General features: G+C 42.7%; 1 protein-coding gene across 3 annotated transcripts in view; it reads right to left on the minus strand.

Annotated features, from left to right (window-relative positions):
• The window catches only part of CSGALNACT1 (chondroitin sulfate N-acetylgalactosaminyltransferase 1), a 438,610-nt gene that overhangs the window by 181,359 nt on the left and 237,643 nt on the right, over positions 1 to 19,608 (minus strand). For all 3 annotated transcript variants that reach the window (XM_075605292.1, XM_075605275.1, XM_075605285.1), the window contains one exon: positions 879 to 1,765. In XM_075605292.1, the coding sequence (XP_075461407.1) occupies positions 879 to 1,509 (631 nt within the window). In that variant the 5' untranslated portion in view covers positions 1,510 to 1,765. The remainder of the gene's footprint in view (positions 1 to 878; positions 1,766 to 19,608) is intronic.

A 19,608-nucleotide genomic window follows, 5' to 3' on the forward strand; every position in this document is an offset into this window, starting at 1 on the left:
TATTACCAGTACAAAGTGGAATTGGTAAAATAGAAGTAATCTTTTAACAAAACAAGAATGGTCAGTGGCACATAAGGCAATATGAGAAATACTTGTTAAAGCAATTTTATCATATGCCTACTAAAGTCAAAGCAGCTTTAATAATTCAACATTGCCTGTATGGGTCATTTAAGATGTCTTCAAATGACTACCGTGGATCTTAAACATTTAGCCGTTCCACGGCGCATCTATTACCTTTTTTTCCAGTTTTAGCCTGAAAGACTGAAACCATGAAAGGCTGCAACATGCAAATATATATATATATATATATATTCAGTGGTCGACAAATCACCAAAAAATCTACTCGCCACACAAAAAAATCTACTCGCCACCTAGTACCAAACGTGTGCTGCTTGGGCCAATAGGAGCTCGCCACGATGTTAAATCCACTTGCCCGGGGGCGAGCAAATGTATAGGTTTGTCGAACACTGTATATATTACACATATACATATGTATACACACATATACATATATATATATATATACACACATACATATACATGTTTGTGCCACTCAAAAAATAGAAATTAATAGATATAATACTTAGCTCAGCAGGGTGCATGTAGAGGGTCCAGTGTCACCAACTGGGTCACCAACTCACCCCAATGATAATATAAAGGAAAAAAACTCTACAGCACTCCTCAATAAAAAGTAGAAAACCGTTTAGTCCATCAGTACAAACAGGACATCAAAATAAAATGGGCAACGTTATTGACCAGGCGGTACTTTGTCAAGCTCCTGTTTTCTAATTATTATTCTGTGGAATTTTTTCGCTATATATATATATACATACATACATACATATATACTATAAAAGGCTTCTCAGGCAATTCCATACCTTCAATAAAATCAGAAGCTGCATACACGCGTCGGTTTGTGTTGCTTTCATCATCAGGGCTGTTCAAGGCTTCCAGTGCCACCTCGATGGCCTCCACCAGCTCATCCCTCTTATCCTTCCTAATGGGCTTTTCCTCTGGGTGACGAGTAAGCCCTGTTTCGAGCTGGTACACTTTCTGCAGGGTGAAGCTCTCAAAGGGAACTGCAGCATACTCTGTGGGAACTTTCACACCATTGTGCACTTCAGCCTTGTCAACCTGTGAGTGAAGAAAGTCTATCAGGTCCGTTTGAGTTTTCTCAGGGCTTTCACGGTCAATTCCCACACCCAGAGAATCACTGTAGTGCCCTTGAACATTCTTCAGCTGCTCGCTGCGTTCCTGAAGCTCATCCTTCAACTGAGCAATTTGCTTCTTCAGGCTGGTGATGTAGTTTCTGTGTTCTTCCTCCCGTTCCTGCAAGATGGCTTGATATCCTTCTTTTCCTGTAGGGCTATTAGCCCTTGGTAATAAAAGCTGTTCATCATCAGCTTTTGGGGTGCAGGCTAGCATGTACAATACAGACACAGCACAGCAGAGACAGACAAGTAGGATCCCCACCCGAGAAATCCAGGACAGTAGACCTCGCCTTACCATCCTCGTATTCAATACAGACACTCCAGCCTCTTCATGACACTAGATAATAATGCAGTCCATGTATTATGCGCTAAAATTTACTTTTAATCTATATCCCACTACAGTGAACACGTTTCTTTTATATCAGTCACAGATTCACAAGAATAGTTCCTCTCCATAAGCCAATATTCAAAATAAGGTCTGTGGGATAAAAGGCACCTTCTGATCTTCACTGTCAGTGTCATTCTAGTCTTAATGTCCAGTTGCCATCAGTAAACTGAAAAAACAAGAGAAAGGTACCAGATTAGATTTAAAACAATTTTTAGAACACTATACAGTACATACATAGTCTTGTGGAAATAATGTCATAATACTCTGTACATAACACTCTTTACAGGATATTCCAAAATAATATACTGTATCATGTGAAAAACAGTGTCTAAAAAATCTCCAAACCATATAAAGGAAACAGGCAAATGAAAGTAACAAAAATAACAGTGTCATTTAAATGGAAATATACTATAATAACGATGTCAAAGGAAATGTTGTCCTTCATGTTTAAGGAGCATCTTGTTGTTTAAATATTAATCTTCATTCATTACTGGAATGTTCATATGTTAATCTTCAGTGCATAATCATCAGATTAAAAGAGGATGTAAGATTTATGAATAGAAATATACTAATATTGTGTTATTTATTGGTGAAAAGATGCCAAGTGTTAATGGTTTTGTCTTTGAGGTCAGTTGAACAACCATTAGTATTTATTTTGATTTTGTGGAAGTTGCTCAGTGTTCATAGCAGGGATTGTGCTTATTCTGTGTGCAGCACTTCATACAATATTAAGCTCTATAATCATACTGAAGTAAAACAATGATTAATACATCCAAGGCTGTGCCTGACTCTTAATCACAAAATGTACTAAGTGTGCATTGGATCATAAATGTAATTGTACTATGAATGTAATGTAAAATGCCACCAGCATCAGCAAAATAGCATTGTAAGTGGAAAAAGTATTTTGGTAAGCTGCAGAAACACATTATGACATTTAAATTATCATAATCTTTCTGCCCTGATAATGCCTCTGAGATCTATAATTTTGTGCATTATTCAAATATTGCACCAAAGGTGTAAATTAAATAACCTCAGCAAACATTTGCATGCTCTTCTAGCGGCTTTTAAACATCACTATATTACTGAGATAGATAATGTGTAGGAGCCATGCTCAGCTATCTTGCATTAACACTTGTCCCAAAACAATGCATGTTTTTTTTTATATATATCTAGGCCTGACGAGTTTTTTATTAAAAAAAAAAAAGTTTTTTTCAATGCAGCAGACAATGAACATGTCAGAATACAGCAGAGAAGTTGTAATACTTTGTTGGGGGGAGTTATGACTAGGAATTGCCCTTTTGGGGAGTGAAAGTAATAAAACTAAACTTTAGTCTGTATACTAAAATATATAGTCCCTTTGGGACTACTATTGAGTTTGGGGCCATTAACCCCTTATGGGTTAACTGTGTGGGCTCACGCAGAGTAACACCTCTCTCTTCTCACATGGTGTAGAGTGACTTAGCAGGAAAGCAGCCTCTTCGACTGTATGCTTGGTGGCCAGTGACATTACTATCAAGGTACAGTATATATAGCAAGTCCGAAGGTTCAAGAATTAGGTTCCTCGGAGTGGCAGTTGGAGAGGGCCTCACTGTAAATCCTATATACTGTATAGGTTTAAGTGTATAGTTTATGTGTAGTAAGGATATTCTGTCACCTTTATTGTTTTCCATTACATAACGTGCCCTATTTAGTTAGTGCCTATATTAATGGCCTAAGATTGTTCTCATTCATGAAGAGGAGTGAGCATGTGCTTAGCAGGAGTTCTCAGAGCTCCGAAGCATAATTGGACCGGCTCCACCGGCAGATCCTTGGTAAACTCCCGATCCAATATGCATGGACAAAGTACACAGTGTACAGAGTGACGGGATACTAATCCCTGAGAAGAAGAGTGTACACCCACTATGGTGGCTCACCTGATATAGGGCATTATTGTTGCTATGCAGGAGATTGCCAATCTAACCAATATTAAGGAACACATGAACCTCCACCGACGTATGAATGAGAGCTACCAAGGGGGCGAAGCCTAAATAAGCCAAAGTACCTCCCTAGTGTAGGAGTGAGAGCTACCAGGGGTAGAAGCACAGTGTAACCATATTATTTGCCACAAGTTAATGTCAGAAGTGAAATACATTTTGTATATGGAGCATTATCATCAACGACTGTGAATAAAGCTCTTGTTTGTACTATAAAAGTTCCTGACGTCTATCACGTACAGTACACCTGTGAACATGTGACTTGCATACGGTACAAGGGTTAATACACAGCCCTCAACCTGCTGGCCCATTTTTGACCTTCACAAAGGTCCCTCAAATGAACAATATCTTCCCTCAATCCGTCCCATTATACCATCTGTCATGAACAGCACACAAGTGAGCATGGTACTTAGATATGCAACCAGGGTTAATAAACATGGCTACTTTAGCCAACTCACCTTTCGCCTCTGCAATGAGTTCATATTAACCCCTTACTCAATTGCAATCATATCAATCTGCTGTCACCACCCAAGCAATATGCAAAAATGTGTTAATTAATATATCTGTCAAGGCCTCAGGTCCCTGTTTATTATAGAAAAAACTATCCACTGAACACACAAAAATCTGTTGTACTATAGCAAAATGTGTCTGAAAACGTAAATACTCTCTACAAAGCAAGCAACAGTTCATTCAGTTCTGTTCATTCAGAGGCCCAAAGCCCAAAGCATTACTCTTAATATATAAAATTACAGTGCCTTAGATTACAGAAAAAAGATTACTACAAGAACATGATTACAATAAATACTTCTTAAAATAAAAGGATAAAATTTACATAGAAATTCCTATACTTTACCACATGTCATAGGTTTTCCCAGAAAGGTCACTGGCATAGGAAAGATGAGAATTCACGTGTTAGATCCCACCTTGTTGAATTCTAATTTATACTTAAAAAGTAGGGCTTTTTATTCTGACTTCCTTTCATTGGGAGCTCTATAAACTCACCCCTGTCATAAATCAGCTACTGGGTTGACAGTTTTACGACTCACAAAAGAAAACTTTTTACTTTTGAAAATGTGCCTAGATATTTGAAAGACCTCATATCTTAATTACTCTAATACTTAGACACATGTGAGTCATATCAATTGATTCAGGTGAGTTTGACAAACGAATATAAAAAAGAAAAAGTGGCAGAGCACTACAGAAAGTGTCCAAAATGAAATGAAGAGGAAAGTGCGTTTCCCATGAAAATATTATTTATTGGTCATAAAAGACAAAAAAAAGGGCAAAGTGTAGCCCCACCAACGTTTCACGCTTCCCAGAGCGCTTGATAAAGTGATCTGGGAAGCGTGAAACGTTGGTGGGGCTACACTTTGCCCTTTTTTGTCTTTTATGACCAATAAATAATATTTTCATGAGAAATGCACTTTCCTCTTCATTTCATTTTGGACACTTTATGTAGTGCTCTGCCACTTTTTCTCTTTTATATTCTACCTACTGTACAGAGGCACACCTGGACCCCTGGTACCTTGGAATACATGGACGTTGCAGCACTAAAAGTGAGTTTTCTGCTTGCTACATGTTTCCATATTATGGATCTCAGGACATTTGGTACAATCTAGGGTGATTTATATGCTTATGGTTTCTGGTGTTATTGTGCATACAGTCTTACCCTGAGTGGTGAGTTTACCATCCAGGACCACAGACCCAGTACCTGTCTTCAATCAAGCTTTACCTGGGGGGGGGGGGTCATTCCACAAGTGTCCAATCTTTATAATTACGAGTACCCTTTTGATACTGGTCTTTAGTATTACGCATTCACATTTGAGTTTGACAAACGAGACAAATTTTGACTGACGCGTTCCTAAATTTGAGTGACAAATGAATATCTGTCCCTTGCTACCTTGTAAACCTCAAGTGTTTGGCCTCATTGCATTCATCTCCTTGAAACAATTACAAATATCTAAACGTTATTATTCAGAGTACGTGTCAGGTCCAGAATTTCATATTTTTTGAACGGTAGGGTTTGTCACACCCTTGGAATTCTGTAGAACTCTTCCAGGAATGCTTTGGAAATACCATTAAAAGTCTCCTGTTTATACAAATGTCAGGAAAGCCATCATTTAATCCCATCTCTGGCAAAACAAGTGCCCTTATCTCTAGATTCTAACAGTCTCATACAAAACTTTGGTACTTTTAATGGGCAATCAGTGATAACCCCCACTCCCCTTCAATTAAGCCCGCTTTGTAGATCTGCACAGGCCCAGAAAGGTCAAGACCCATCAAAAACCCAATGTCTTGTATTTCTAATAGAAACTGTAACCACATTAACCCAATAAGCACCAGATTGGTTCAAATACTTAATATCTCATGATATTATGACAGCACCCATCATTATTCTATCTGCATAGCCACGCCTAGCCTGCATGGATCCAGCACCCTGAACAGGTACAGTATAAGAATGAACAGAGCCATGTATATATATCTAACTCAATGTAAACTCCATTAGAGCCTGGCAAGGAGGGCTACATAAATGTACATGAATTCTGGGATTTAATGCAGCAAACAAGTTTGGCATCACAGAAACGTTTACTAGATTATCTGATTTTAATCTTGCCCATAGATACTAATAGAAACTAAGGAAGGACATTTGAATAATTACTTATACAGTGTGTTCGACTGTATGTGTGTGTGAAAAGGGGGAAGATTTGTGTTTAATGGTCCTTAGGTCTCCAACACTGCTTCATTCACCCCATTGTCAGAAGTCATGCAGTGGTTAAGTTGCAGACTAGGATTCTGGGTAGTGAAATGCAAATTAGCATGCAGCAGGCCTGTCACATTTTGCTTTATTACATGGCTTACCTACATTTTTGCTTAATGTACTAAGCAGCGTTTTCAGCTAAGCAATGGACAAGGAAGATACATATTCAGAGAACACGCCACCAAGACAGCTGTATTCAGGGCAGCCAACAGATTTCCTGGGGCCCAGAACTAGAGTTTTGACTGCCCCTCCCCCCCGTGTCGGCAGTCCTGCGAGCCCCCCGCCCTTTTCACACTTATTCACTCTACCCCTCCTCTCTTCCTCGCTCCCTTTCTTACAACCCTTCTCTCCTCTCACACTCTTCCCCCCCTCCGCTTTCACTCAATTACCCTCCTCTCACTCAATACCACACCCTCAATCCCCCCCTCTTCACACCTATTCCCTACCCCCCCTGGTCACACACACACATATCACACATGATTCCCCCCAATACCCATACAATTCCCCCCACAATCATTACCCCCCCCCCACAAAATGCATACAACAACCCCCATCCCCAAATACAAACACCGTCCACTTACCTTAGGCTTAGTCTCAGTCCTCTGGTGCTCCAGATCTCCTCAGCTGTTGTGGGTCTCTATCCCACACCGGGCCTACCTCTCTCCCTCGTGCTGGGCCTCTGTCTCCTGGTGCATGCCGGAAGCTGGGCCCAACCGGATGTCGGCCTCAATTTCCGGTGCACACCAGCGGGAAACAGAGGCCTGGCACGGGGGAGAGAGGAAGGCCCACAACAGCTGGGGAGAGCCGAGGCCCGGCGGCAACCAGAAGCCTGGCAGCAAGAGTTGGGCATGACGTCTGGCCGAGCCCAACTTGCAGCTCTGGCCAAGCCCCATAGCTGCTGGGCCTGGGACAATTGTCCCGACTATCCCCCCCTGTTGGCAGCTGTAGCTGTATTATATCCCCTCAGACTGCAGTTTACCAACTGTGACAACGAGGTCAATAAAGCAGGTTTAAGGACCTGGAAAACACACAGAGGTCCACACGTGTATTGTATCTTTGCTGTACTTTGTACTGGGTTTTTCTCATTATTTTTAACCCCATAACTTGATTGTGTCTGGTTTGCAACCACTTCCAGCTTCTCAGTTCAGAATCGCTGACCGAGCTTAAACTAATGAAACAAATGAGTTCAAAACAACATGAGATGTTGAGTGTGGTGTTATTAAGATTGATGTCTGTACCTACCCTTACCAGTATGAATCTACGATTTACTATTCTGCACATGGAAGAACATTAGGAACCAGAACAGATATGATGGAAACTAAACTCTGGCCATTTACATTCATGGAACTGCTTATCCATCAATATTGCACTCACTAGCATTTTCTGCTTACTTTCTTTTCAAATTCACTGAGGTTATATTTCATGCTTCTGAAAGAAACACATCTGCCATTGTATAAGACGTTGAACTGTTAAGTTGAACGTGTCATTTTGATAAATGTCTGGCATGCCTCACCAGCACTGAAGGACGAAAGTTGAGGAGAATGGATTATGAACAACAATTCATATACTGTACTGTAAAGAACTGCCCTCGTATGGTCACACAGTGTTTATCTCAGAAAGATCATTCTACTAGTGATCAAAGACTCAAAACAGTACGGAAACCTGCAATAATCACAGTTGCTAATCCTCAATACTCTTCTGCACTATAAACTTGTTCATTAATATGGAAACTACTATCACCACTGTGGCGGTAGATTGTTCTGTTGGCTATTTCAATGGGTCAGAGGTCATTAACTATTGTCATCACCCAAAATTAACACAGTGAACATTGCAGAACTCTGTAAGGTGTATTTTATTAAAGGAGAATGGAGTGTAGGGGGCTGGAAATAAAAGTAATATAGATAATCAATATAATTATAAAGCGTAACATGTTCAAGTTTAGTATTGGCGGAAAGACATTCCTCAAACATGACATACTAATCTAACTGGACATCTTTGTCCTGGCTGATTTATGACCTAATACTAATACTAAATGACATTAATTGCACTGCTTGGTCAGTAGATTACAAGACAGCAGACTCAAATAAATAGCCACAGTGTTCATGTTGTAATGTAAATGTATACCTCGGTTCAGTGATCACTTGATTTAACATACTTGCATGAGCTGCACCATATGATACTGGTCATATGAATGGCTGTGCTGTTAATACATGAAGCGAAAACACCTCTCCAGAAGGCAGTATGCTTATTCCATTGTAAATCACCCACAGCAAACATTAATGTCGCTGTCATTTAGGGTCAAACACAGGACGTCATTTATCAGAGGCATGAAAGTGAAGAAAAGATAAAACTAGTACTATTTGAACACTATCTGTACAGGATCAACATATGCATTTATATAACTGTAATTGCAATTAAAAAAGCCCTGAATACACATTGGAATATAGGATATATATGAATGAGAAGTGCCGGAGGTCTGGTGGCGACATTTTTCAACTATACACGCCCCATAAACAGTAATTTATAGAAAACATACTCAGTAAGTACAATACATTAAAACAATATGTTTTTAGTATACACAGGTGCGCCGACGAGTATTCTAAAACTTGCCTTAAACTTGCCTTGGAAAATCTGGGGCTATCACCAACAATTAACACAGCAAGGGTCCCTGGCAGTCCCATTCAGTTTGAATGGGACCGCCAGGGATCCCTGTTGTTAATCCGATGGGCCATTAGTCTGTCTGCAGAAATGTCACTGAAATGTTGCAGCATGTACCCAGCATGTACCCAGCATGTACCTGGGTCTTGTTGGTGATTGCCTCAGATTTGTTTTAGAATACTCGTTGGCACTACAGTAAATGGCTATTATAACTATGTAGCCTGCTATACACCTATTAGAACTGTATGCTAAACAGAAATCATTGGTTGCAAGCTATTGTTCCTTGACTAGTATTATAGATGCACAGGAAAGCTTTTTCAAAGCTATGTGTAGTTACATCATGTAGAGGGGAAAATAACAGTGAATTCCATGCTTTTTATATAAAAGCAATACTGTTTTACAGTACTATAGTAACTACACTAACATACAGTACATGGTCTAATCTAATGCATATGGCACATACACCAACAGTAGCACTTTATAATTTTAATAGGTTTATGCATGCAAGTTAATCAATGCAGAGCCTATTGCACATGTGGCCCAGTGAATCCAGTCTATGTACAGCTGAACAAGCCATCAGTACCCAGCTGGGAAGGAGGAAGAATTGCCTCTTGTGACCTGCAATCTTTCAGGACTTTATCTCACACATACAGTGCTACAGTATTTATTCAGTAAATTTGTTTTAAATTGCAGAGTAGCCGACAGTGATACACTAACAGCAAAGTAGTATACTGTGGGAATTAACCAAGTCCCAATGGCCTACAGATAGCATGAGATTATAATGGTTTAGGTTTTCATATTGCTGCCATGCTCTCGTATATTGCAAGTGAACATTGCTGTATTCTAATGTCCATTAGCAGGGCAATAATTGCACCCTTTCGAAGCCCTCTCTAGATAAAATGAATTTTGTAACGTTTACTGAAATTTCATTACATTTATGTAATGATTTAATCTGCAGCTGTCAAGGATTTAAGAGTGAGATTTTGGTGTTTGCATACAAAAAGACATTTTAATAGTATATATCATTATATATATAGCGCCAGTAGTGAAAATAAAGTATGGACAGTCTGGATAAGAGCTGCAAGTACATACTGTAATACATAAGGCAAAGGGAGGCTCTGCCTCAAAGTCCTTACAATCTGAATAGAGGGATGTGCTGAATTGTCAGAGTAAATAAAAGGGATATGCTGCACTCAACAATGAAAATAATATACATACAATTTTACCGGTGCTGCTGGTTCAAGGAGTACCTGTCAGGTGTATTCCAGGGCAATACTAAGGAAAAGGATCCAACGCTCTACGTTTTCTAAATAAAGCTAATTTATTGTGCCACACACACTGTCAGAGTAACATCCATTCCACCTGTTAACCATTTGCCAGAGGTGGCTATATTTTAGGTATTTATTGAATGTTGGTTAAATATAGGTTTGCCAGACGTCCCTTATATACAGGATTGTCCCTTATTTCATTGATTTGTCCTGTTGTGCCAGAAAGGTCTCAGGATGCATAATTGTCCCATATTTTAATGCCTTGACATGAAATACCTGAACATAAAATTACTGTAATGAAATCAGTCATAGAATTGTAAAAGATTTCTACCTTTTCCGATAGATGTCCCCTTACTAATTTATTAAAATAATAAAATTAGGACACTACCGGGCATCTCATAATACCACGACGTGACATGACATACTGTAGGTGTTGCTTCTTCTTCCACCCCGCCAAGCGCAGAGAGGATAAAAAACAAAGAATATAGCGGTCAAGCAGAAGATACCCTTCAGCTCGAAGCATTTGCAAATCATTCATTGCTCATTATGACGTCGCACTTACATACTGGATTTCGGAGTCCCGTATTATAAATACTTAAATGTGGTGAGCTTAGGTTAAATAGGAACGGAGCATTTGCCGTAATCTCTTTTTGAACAATATTGATGTCAAAGGGAAGTGTAGAGAATTACATTCAGAGATGTCAATCTCTATGGCAGAGGTTCTCAACTCCAGTAGTCAAGACCTCCCAACAGGTCAGGTTTTAAGGATATCCCTTCTTCAGCACAGGTGGCACAATCAGTGGCTCAGTCGGAGACTAAGCCACCTGTGCGGAAGCAGTGACTCATTGAGCCACCAGTACAAAGCAGGTACAGTATATTCTGAAAAATTGACCTGTTCAGGGGTCTTGAGGACTGAAGTAGAGAATCCCTTCTGTAAGGGCCAATATTGGCGATGTTTTAGGGTCATCAACCTAAAAATTGCACTGAAATGGAAAAGTATTCATTTTTGTCAATGATACTACATTGACTGCTGGTGCTAAAACTCTGTTAGACTGCAGAGAACTTTGTGGGGGTTAACATCCTGGTAATTTAGGATTAGTGGCTGTAGATTTTTCCATTTGTATTTAGTAAAAATCTGCTTATACTTGTGTAGCCATGCTGTAAAATGGACTGCAGTCATCTCTCCTGCTAGCAGTAAGGCCTGGTAAGTTACAGGGATGCCAGCAGTAATCATGGAGGTTTGCCCTCACACCCTGGTGAGGTGCCCTATGTGTGGATGGGAGTGGCTACATACTCTGAGTCCACCATTAGTGACATCAGAGATGTGCCCGCCCCCTGGAGATATAAGGCACTGCACTGTTAAAAGTTAGAGTGTTGGAGTAAGGAGCAGGTCTGCGTTGAGACCTGGGAGCAGGAGGCCCACTAGTGCACTAACTAGTGGCCTTATTATATTCATTCAGCCTCAAGCTGTATACACCATACTGTGTCCAGGGACCTGGCACAGGGGTGATCTCCCTGAGGGGAGAGGGGATCCTACTCCATTGGGAGGGTGTACCTTTGAAGGGAGTACACGGCGTAATGTGCGGCTAAGTAACTACTGCGAGGGGCAGCTAGCCCACATCAAGCAATAAAGATGACCTTGAATAAAGACACTTCACTGTGTGAGTCTGGAATTACTCCGCAGGGGAAGGCACCACAGAGGAGTTCCTCATCAGTCACATCTTCCTGCGGACGCAGAGATCCTGATGAGGTGGACTCATGCACACTACCTCAGCTGCCTGTCTGGGTTGGCAATCCCCACACAACATCATGCGGGAGACTCAGGAGTCCTGTTGCCAACAGGTGCACCACCGGACACTACACTGTAATGGGGACTGGTTAGACCACAGGGGCCAATGTGAGATTGGGTGGGTCAGGCCAGGTCAGAAAACCCGTTACACTTGTGTGTTGTATAAACGTGATTAGATCACAGTCATGTCCTAAATTTGTATACTTGGACAACAACACAAATTAATGAAGGAAAAAAGACTACATACACCTGCATTTAATCATTAATTAAAATATAAAAATGTACATTCAAAAATGCAAATTGAAACGATTGGGGAAACACATACCCAATGACAGATCCATTTTTATAAGTTGTTCTTAAGTCTTTTTAAAAAAACATTCTGGATATGTCCCTTTTTCTGAAGCTATAATTTGCATTTTTCTGACAATTTGCAAACCAAGAAATGTAAGTTGTTATAAAGGCTGGTAGCCGTTTTACAACATCTTCTTAATCAAGTGTGACGAGCATGCAAAGCTATATTATAATCTAACTGCGAGAGTTCCTTAAATCAACCCTGGTATTTAACCGTACTCATACATTTGAATAATTACTTGAAGATTGCAGAGCATCTTCCTCTCATCCTATGAGCAACTTCTCCACTTGTTTACTTCCTTCACCAGCACGCCCTCAACTACTAGGGCTCATTGACTGGCAGCAAGTAGGCAACATGCAGCCACAGGCTCAGTCAAAGACTGAGGGGTCTATGCTATAAGCGTTCATTAAAAAAAAAAATGCCGGTCCGTGTAATTTGCCAGTTTTTAGAGCGTTGCTATCACGGTATTCAGAAAGCCTCGATAACCTGTGATACCAAAAATCCCAAAACGGGCGAGTACCCAGCGACGTGATGATCGCCGCTCTGAAAAGGCCTTACCCGGCAATTTCTTTCAGCTGCAGAGAGAGAGCGCCTCTCCCTGCGCAAATCTCGCCAGAGATCGATGTGTTTTAATATACAGTTTAATGCTAGCATAAAAGAGCAGGGGGTCTCCAGAGAAGAACCGTGTTGATTTCAGGTCCGGGTACCCCCCTGCTTCCCAAGATACAGGCCTCGTTATTCGGTGCCGGTATCTCCTATGCATTTTATTCCCACGGTCACGTGATGCGAGACATTTAAATGCATAGCAGATACCGGCACCCCATAAAGGGGCCTGTATCTTGGGAAGCAGGGGGCCCCGGACCTCAAATCAACGCAGTTCAGCTTCGGAGACACTCTGCTCATCTACACTAGTATTAAAATTTCTATTAAAACAGCTGCTACCCACAATAAACATTAAAAACACAACAATACTAATACCCACTTCCTCTTCCCCCACATGATTGATACCAGCGGCCACGGGTGTCTGGGGGTCCTCAAGTTGTCCCCGCGGGTGTTTGGGGGTCCTCAGGTGTACACGTGGGTGTCCGGGGGTCCTCAGGTGGTTTCCACGGGTGTACGGGGGTCCTAAGGTGATGTTCGGGGGTATCTGGGGGCCCTCGGGTGGTCCCCTCAGGTGTCCGGGGGTCCTCAGGTATCCCCCGTGGGTGTCCTGTGTCAAAAACAGTGGAATACATTGAAAGAAATACACCCTCCCCCCACCAGCAACACAGTAATGGGCAAAATAACTATTATCCAGATATGGATAATAGCTAATTTGCCCATTATAAAATAAAACATTAGCCAGCCAGCATAAATAAAATAAATACAACTTTCTACTTACCCCTGCCATCATGAAGGGCATCTTCGTCAGCATACTCCAGGTCCATGTTCTACGTTGCCAGAAAGAATACAATCTAATGGACCCTAACCTCTTAATCATCTTAGTGGTTAATAACCGCTATAGTAATTAAGGGGTTAACCCACCCTGCCCCGCAACCCACCCTGGAGCCCTAACCACCCACCCTGGGACCACTATACCACCCTCTACTCATTGATTGGCATAGTGGTACATCATACCAATATAATATGGGCATGATAAGCCACTATAGCAGTCAATGGTCACCCTAATATAAAAAGCATGAAGGCCAAAAATACACAATAATAAAAGCACCTAAACACCCCAATTCAAGAAATAAAAGCACTAGACACCCAATTAAATAAATAAAAGTACAAGCCAACCAATCAATGTAATAAATACAAGTACTAACCAACAAAACAATTAATTTTAAACACTAGCTAACAAAACAATTAATGAATTTAAACCAGTAACCAACAAATAATTAATTTAAAATGCTAACCAATCCTAAAATGTACTAAAAACAAGCCATCCAAATTCAAAACAATTTAATCCAAGCAAAAAACAGAAATCGAAAAAATAACAATCAATAGAAAACAAGCATTGGCTGTCAATGTATTTATCTGTACCCTAAAGGGGCAGAGATTAATACATTAGCAGTCGATGGGCAAGCAAATACATTCAAATAAATAAATAAATACATACAATTAAAAAAAAAATGAAAAAAAACAAACAATTTCATACATTCAATATGTTCTTACCTTTAGAAGTCTTCACCCTCCGAATCCCGTTGTATCTGCAAGCTCTCGTACCACGACGTCATCACCGGCAATCAAATGCCATCCACCTTGAAGACCAGCATCAGGTAAAAAAATCTTTTTTTTTTATCTTCTATCACCGTCTTCTTTCTTCATCTGTCATTATTTTCTTCTTTCTTCATCTGTCATTATTTTCTTCTTTCTTCATCTGTCATTATTTTCTTCTTTTCTTTAATCTTCTTTCTTCATCTGTCAATCCAAAACCCCATGATAAATTCACAACAGGATGTTGTCTCGTCGGCTTCTTGAGGTAAAATGAGACATACAGACCTATATATGGCCTCGTGACATCACATTTTATGGTCAGATGGTACAGCTCCAATCCGATTGGACGCTGTGGCAGGACGGCCTGTAGCCTGTAGCCGAGGTCAGGGAACAGTCCACACGTGTAGTTTCAGGATAAATGAAAACGTTCAGTGGCTTTATTTCTCCACAGCAACATAACATGCGGGTACACTGTCCCTTTAAGCAAATAAATCCTGCTCCCCGTTGGGAGAAAACTGACTAACACAGCAGTCCTAGCTAGCAGGCTGGCTGGCTAAACCATACCCAAACCGTAAGAGTCTTTTTAAGCAGTCATGCAAACAAATGAAAGAAATCTTACTTTGGCTGCAGTAAGTAGTGTGCTGTATCCTTCTGGCTAGCAGCACATCTATCCATGTGCTCTCATCTCAGACAGACAGCTATTGCTGGTAACAAGATCCTTATCTACCTTGCTGGCTCTCAGGTGTCAGCTTACATCCTGATTAGCTAGCTTCCACCTGAGTTAACCCTTATGAGTGCTGGATGAAGCACTCAGACATATGTTTCCCAGGCATAACTGATAGGGGTTGACTTCACCCTGTCACATACCTCCCCTGTTTGTGTGTGGCTAGTGTCCCACACGGCTGAAGCCCGACCCTCCACTCCTTCTCTTGACAAAAAATCAGCATTTCCATGGTCTTTTCCAGGTCTATGCTGAATATCAAAAGAGAAGGGTTGGAGGGCCATATACCACCTGGTCAACCTTGGATTTGTGTCCTTCATGGTGTTTAACCACTTCAAGGGCACATGGTCAGTGACCAGGGTGAAGTGTACTCCGGCGATATAATGTCTCAAGGCCTCAATTGCCCATTTTACAGCGAGGCACTCCTTCTCAATAACGGAATACCTCACTTCCCTTGGGAACAGCTTCCGACTGAGGAACAGTATGGGTGTTCAACACCATCAAATTGCTGAGACAGCACTGCTCCCAGTCCTACCTCTGAGGCATCCGTCTGGATAATGAAGGGCTCTTTAAAATCTGGGCTCCGAAGAGCGGGGCCCTCTGACAGGCACTTTTTTAGCATGTCAAAGGCGTCTTGGCACTCCCAAGACCATTTAACTTGGGTCGGGGCACTCTTTTTTGTCAGATCTGTTAGGGGTGCAGATATTTCTGAAAAATTGGGGATAAACCGCCGGTAATACCCTGCTAAGCCCAAAAGGGAGCGGACCTGTGTCTTTGTCTGTGGGGTGGGGACTTCCTTTATGGTGGCCACCTTGCTAGCTAGTGGCCTTACTATCCCTCCCCCAACGGCATAGCCCAAGTACTTTGTAGTGGATTTACCCAGGGCACATTTTTGGGGATTTGCAGTGAGCCCTGCTTCTCTTAAGGACATTAGGACTGCCCTTAACCTTTTTATATGAGACTGCCAGTGTCTGCTATAGATGACAATGTCATCCAAGTAGGCCGCGGCATATGCCCTATGGGGTCGTAGTACCTTGTCCATTAACCTTTGGAACGTGGCTGGAGCCCCATGTAACCCAAATGGCATAGTGACGAATTGGTATAACCTGAGAGGGGTGGCGAAGGCAGTTTTGCATTTGGATTCTTCCGCTAGAGGTATCTGCCAATATCCTTTCGTGAGATCTAGGGTAGAGATATACTCTGCTTTCCCAAGCGAGTCAAGCAATTCATCCACCCTAGGCATTGGATATGCATTAAATCTGGATACAGCATTTACCTTTCGCAGATCAACGCAAAACCTCACCTTCCCATCTGGTTTAGGGACCAACACGATAGGGCTACACCATTCGCTGTGGGACTCCTCGATCACGCCCAATTCCAACATGTCTATTATCTCCCTCTCTACCAGGTCTTTTCGGCCCTCTGGCAATCTATAGGGACGGGACCGTACTTTTACGCCAGGTTCTGTCTCAATCCTATGGGACACTAAATTAGTCAGCCCTGGCAGCTCCGAAAAAACATCTGGGAACTGGTCACATAATTCTAGTAGGTCTGACCTTTGTTCCGTTGTTAACTGCCCTCCCATGGGAGCCTGATGGTCATTGTACGTACTACCCTTTGGAAGCTGCGGACCCAAATCCGTCTCTCCTTCCCGAGGGTGGATGAACAGTGATCTCATCATTTTCCAGGGTTTCAGGAGGTTCACGTGGTAGATTTGTTTACCTTTCCTGGACCCTGGTTGAGAGATCTCATAGTTCACCTCCCCGGTGCGGCGGAGAACTTGGAAAGGACCCTGCCACTTCACAAGGAGTTTACTCTCTGATGTCGGTAGAAGTAGCATCACTTGGTCCCCAGGTTGGAAGACCCTCAAGCGAGCATTTTGGTTATACTGCCTTTCTTGACGTTCTTGAGCAGATTTGAGGTTTTCCTTAGCAAACCGACCTATCATGTCTAGGCGATTTCTAAGGTCTATGACATACTGAAGGGTATTCTTGGAGGGGGAGGGCTCCTCCTCCCAGGATTCCTTCAGTAGGTCGAGAATACCCCGAGGTTGGCGTCCATATAGGAGCTCAAACGTGGAGAAGCCTGTAGATGATTGGGGAACTTCTCGTACCGCAAACAACAGGAAAGGGAGAAGTTCATCCCAAGCTCGCTTTTCAGTGTCCACAAACTTCCTAAGCATGGTTTTTAAAGTACAGGTAAACCTCTCTACCAATCCATCAGTCTGAGGATGGTAGACTGAGGTCCGGATGGATTTTACCTCCAATAACTTTAGGACATTCTGCATTAACTTTGCCATGAAATTTGTTTCCTGGTCAGTTAACATTACTTGGGGAAGTCCTACCCTAGAGAACAGTTCTAACAGCCTGTGAGCAACCTGTTTAGCAGTGGCTTATCTCAGAGGGAAGGCCTCAGGATATCTTGTGGCATAATCTACCACAGCGAGTATAAATTTATGTCCCTTCGCAGAGGGTTCTAAAGGTCTGACCAGATCTACCCCAATTCTCTCGAATGGGACGGCTACCAAGGGCAGAGGAACCAAGGGAGCCGGCTTCTGTCCTTTTAGGCTAGTTAACTGGCATTCAGGACATGTCTCACATAGTTTCATGATGTCACCATGTATGCCTGGCCAGTAAAACCGGGACGAGATGCGGTCCGTGGTTTTATCTCTGCCCAAATGGCCACCCCATGGGAGAGAATGGGCTAGGGTGAACACCGTTTTAATCAACCCTTTAGGGACTAGCATCTGTCGAATGACCTCCCCTGTTTGTGTAACCTTATTCACACGATATAGAATGTCATTCAACAGTTCAAAATGTGGAAACACTTTTACACCCTGTTCATCCATTATCTTGTTGTTGACCTGTACCACCTTCTCATATTGTCTAGCCAGAGCTGGGTCCTCCCTCTGCCTCTGACGGAAGTCAGGAAGATCCAGGTCTGGCAAAATTCCCGTATCTATCTGTTCCCCACCCTGGTTATCCCCAGCCATGACCTGCAGTCCTTTGGGCTGACTAATGTTACCAAGAGTCCCAGCCTTTCTTAACCAGTCCTCTTTTTCCGCACGTCTCTGTTTACGTGTCTTTGGGACATGGTGTCTACGGGGAAAAATCTCTGGGGAAAAAGGGAACAAGTCTCCGGGCTTCTCCGGTACCAGAGAAGTAGGCTCCGTAGGAGTAGGGGCCAACAATGTTTCGAGGTAGGGACAGTCTCGGCCAAGTAGAACAGGAGCAGGTAGCCAGGGAGCAACTCCCACTAGTAGGCTAGCCTCTTGATCCTGGATACGCAGTAGAACGTTCGCCGTCGGGTATCTCTTTGTATCCCCATGGATACACTCGATATTCCAAGGAGAGTCATAAGATAGTCTATTGCTTGGAATTAGGCCCTCTAGGATCAGGGTTTTTCCAGAGATCGAGTCCAGCATGGCGTTTACTTTTGTCCCCTCCAGAGATGCTGGGACTAACCACAGATTGTGGTCCCCTCGGAGACAAGCTGTGGCAGTGGTTCTGCCATATGAACAGTCCATCTCATCATCTCCTGAATCCGCAACCTCGGTCGTCCGCGGAAGCTCTCGACGGGGCTCGGTGTTTGGACCTCTCCGCTGTTGGATGGGGTCCTCCCTTCTGGTTGGTGGGGTTATCCTCTCCACCGGGTGGGTGACAGGAGTCCAGGTTCTCGGGGAATACTGTGGGTGGCGGCCTCCCTTGAGTGATCCAGTGGCCTCGGACCCAGGACGGGCGTCTCTGCGGGAGTTTGTACCAGGAACCCTCCGAGATGGGAAAGGGTCTTCCGATCGGGTTGACTGGATCTCCCGAGCTGGCGGGTTGTAGACCCCTCGATTGTCTGCTCTCCTGCCTCTAGTATCACCGGAAGAAACTGGTGTTTGCACCGGCCATTCCCAGCTATCCTGTTGGGTGTCGTCGCCCAGGAAGTTTTCCACCAAGCGGACCGCTGAATCCAGGGAAAATGCAGCGTGTCTTTTTACCCAGGAGCGGGAGGAGGGGGGCAGTATCTGTATGAACTGCTCGAGCACAAACTGTTCAAGGATCTCTGCCTTGTCATTTTTTTCTGGTTGTATCCACCTGGTACATAAGTCTACTAAGCAGTGGGCTACGACCCGGGGTCTGTCTCTGTTTGTATATTTGACTGTCCGGAACCGCTGTCGGTAGGTCTCTGGAGTGAGGCCTAGGCGATCCAGAATAGCAGCCTTTAGTTGCTGATAGTCCATGGCCTCGTCTGCTGGAAGAGCCTGGTAGGCTGCCTGAGCTTCCCCTATGAGGAGTGGAGCCAG

The sequence above is a fragment of the Ascaphus truei genome, chromosome 1, assembly GCF_040206685.1.
Source record: "Ascaphus truei isolate aAscTru1 chromosome 1, aAscTru1.hap1, whole genome shotgun sequence".
In the NCBI taxonomy this organism is placed as follows: domain Eukaryota; kingdom Metazoa; phylum Chordata; class Amphibia; order Anura; family Ascaphidae; genus Ascaphus; species Ascaphus truei.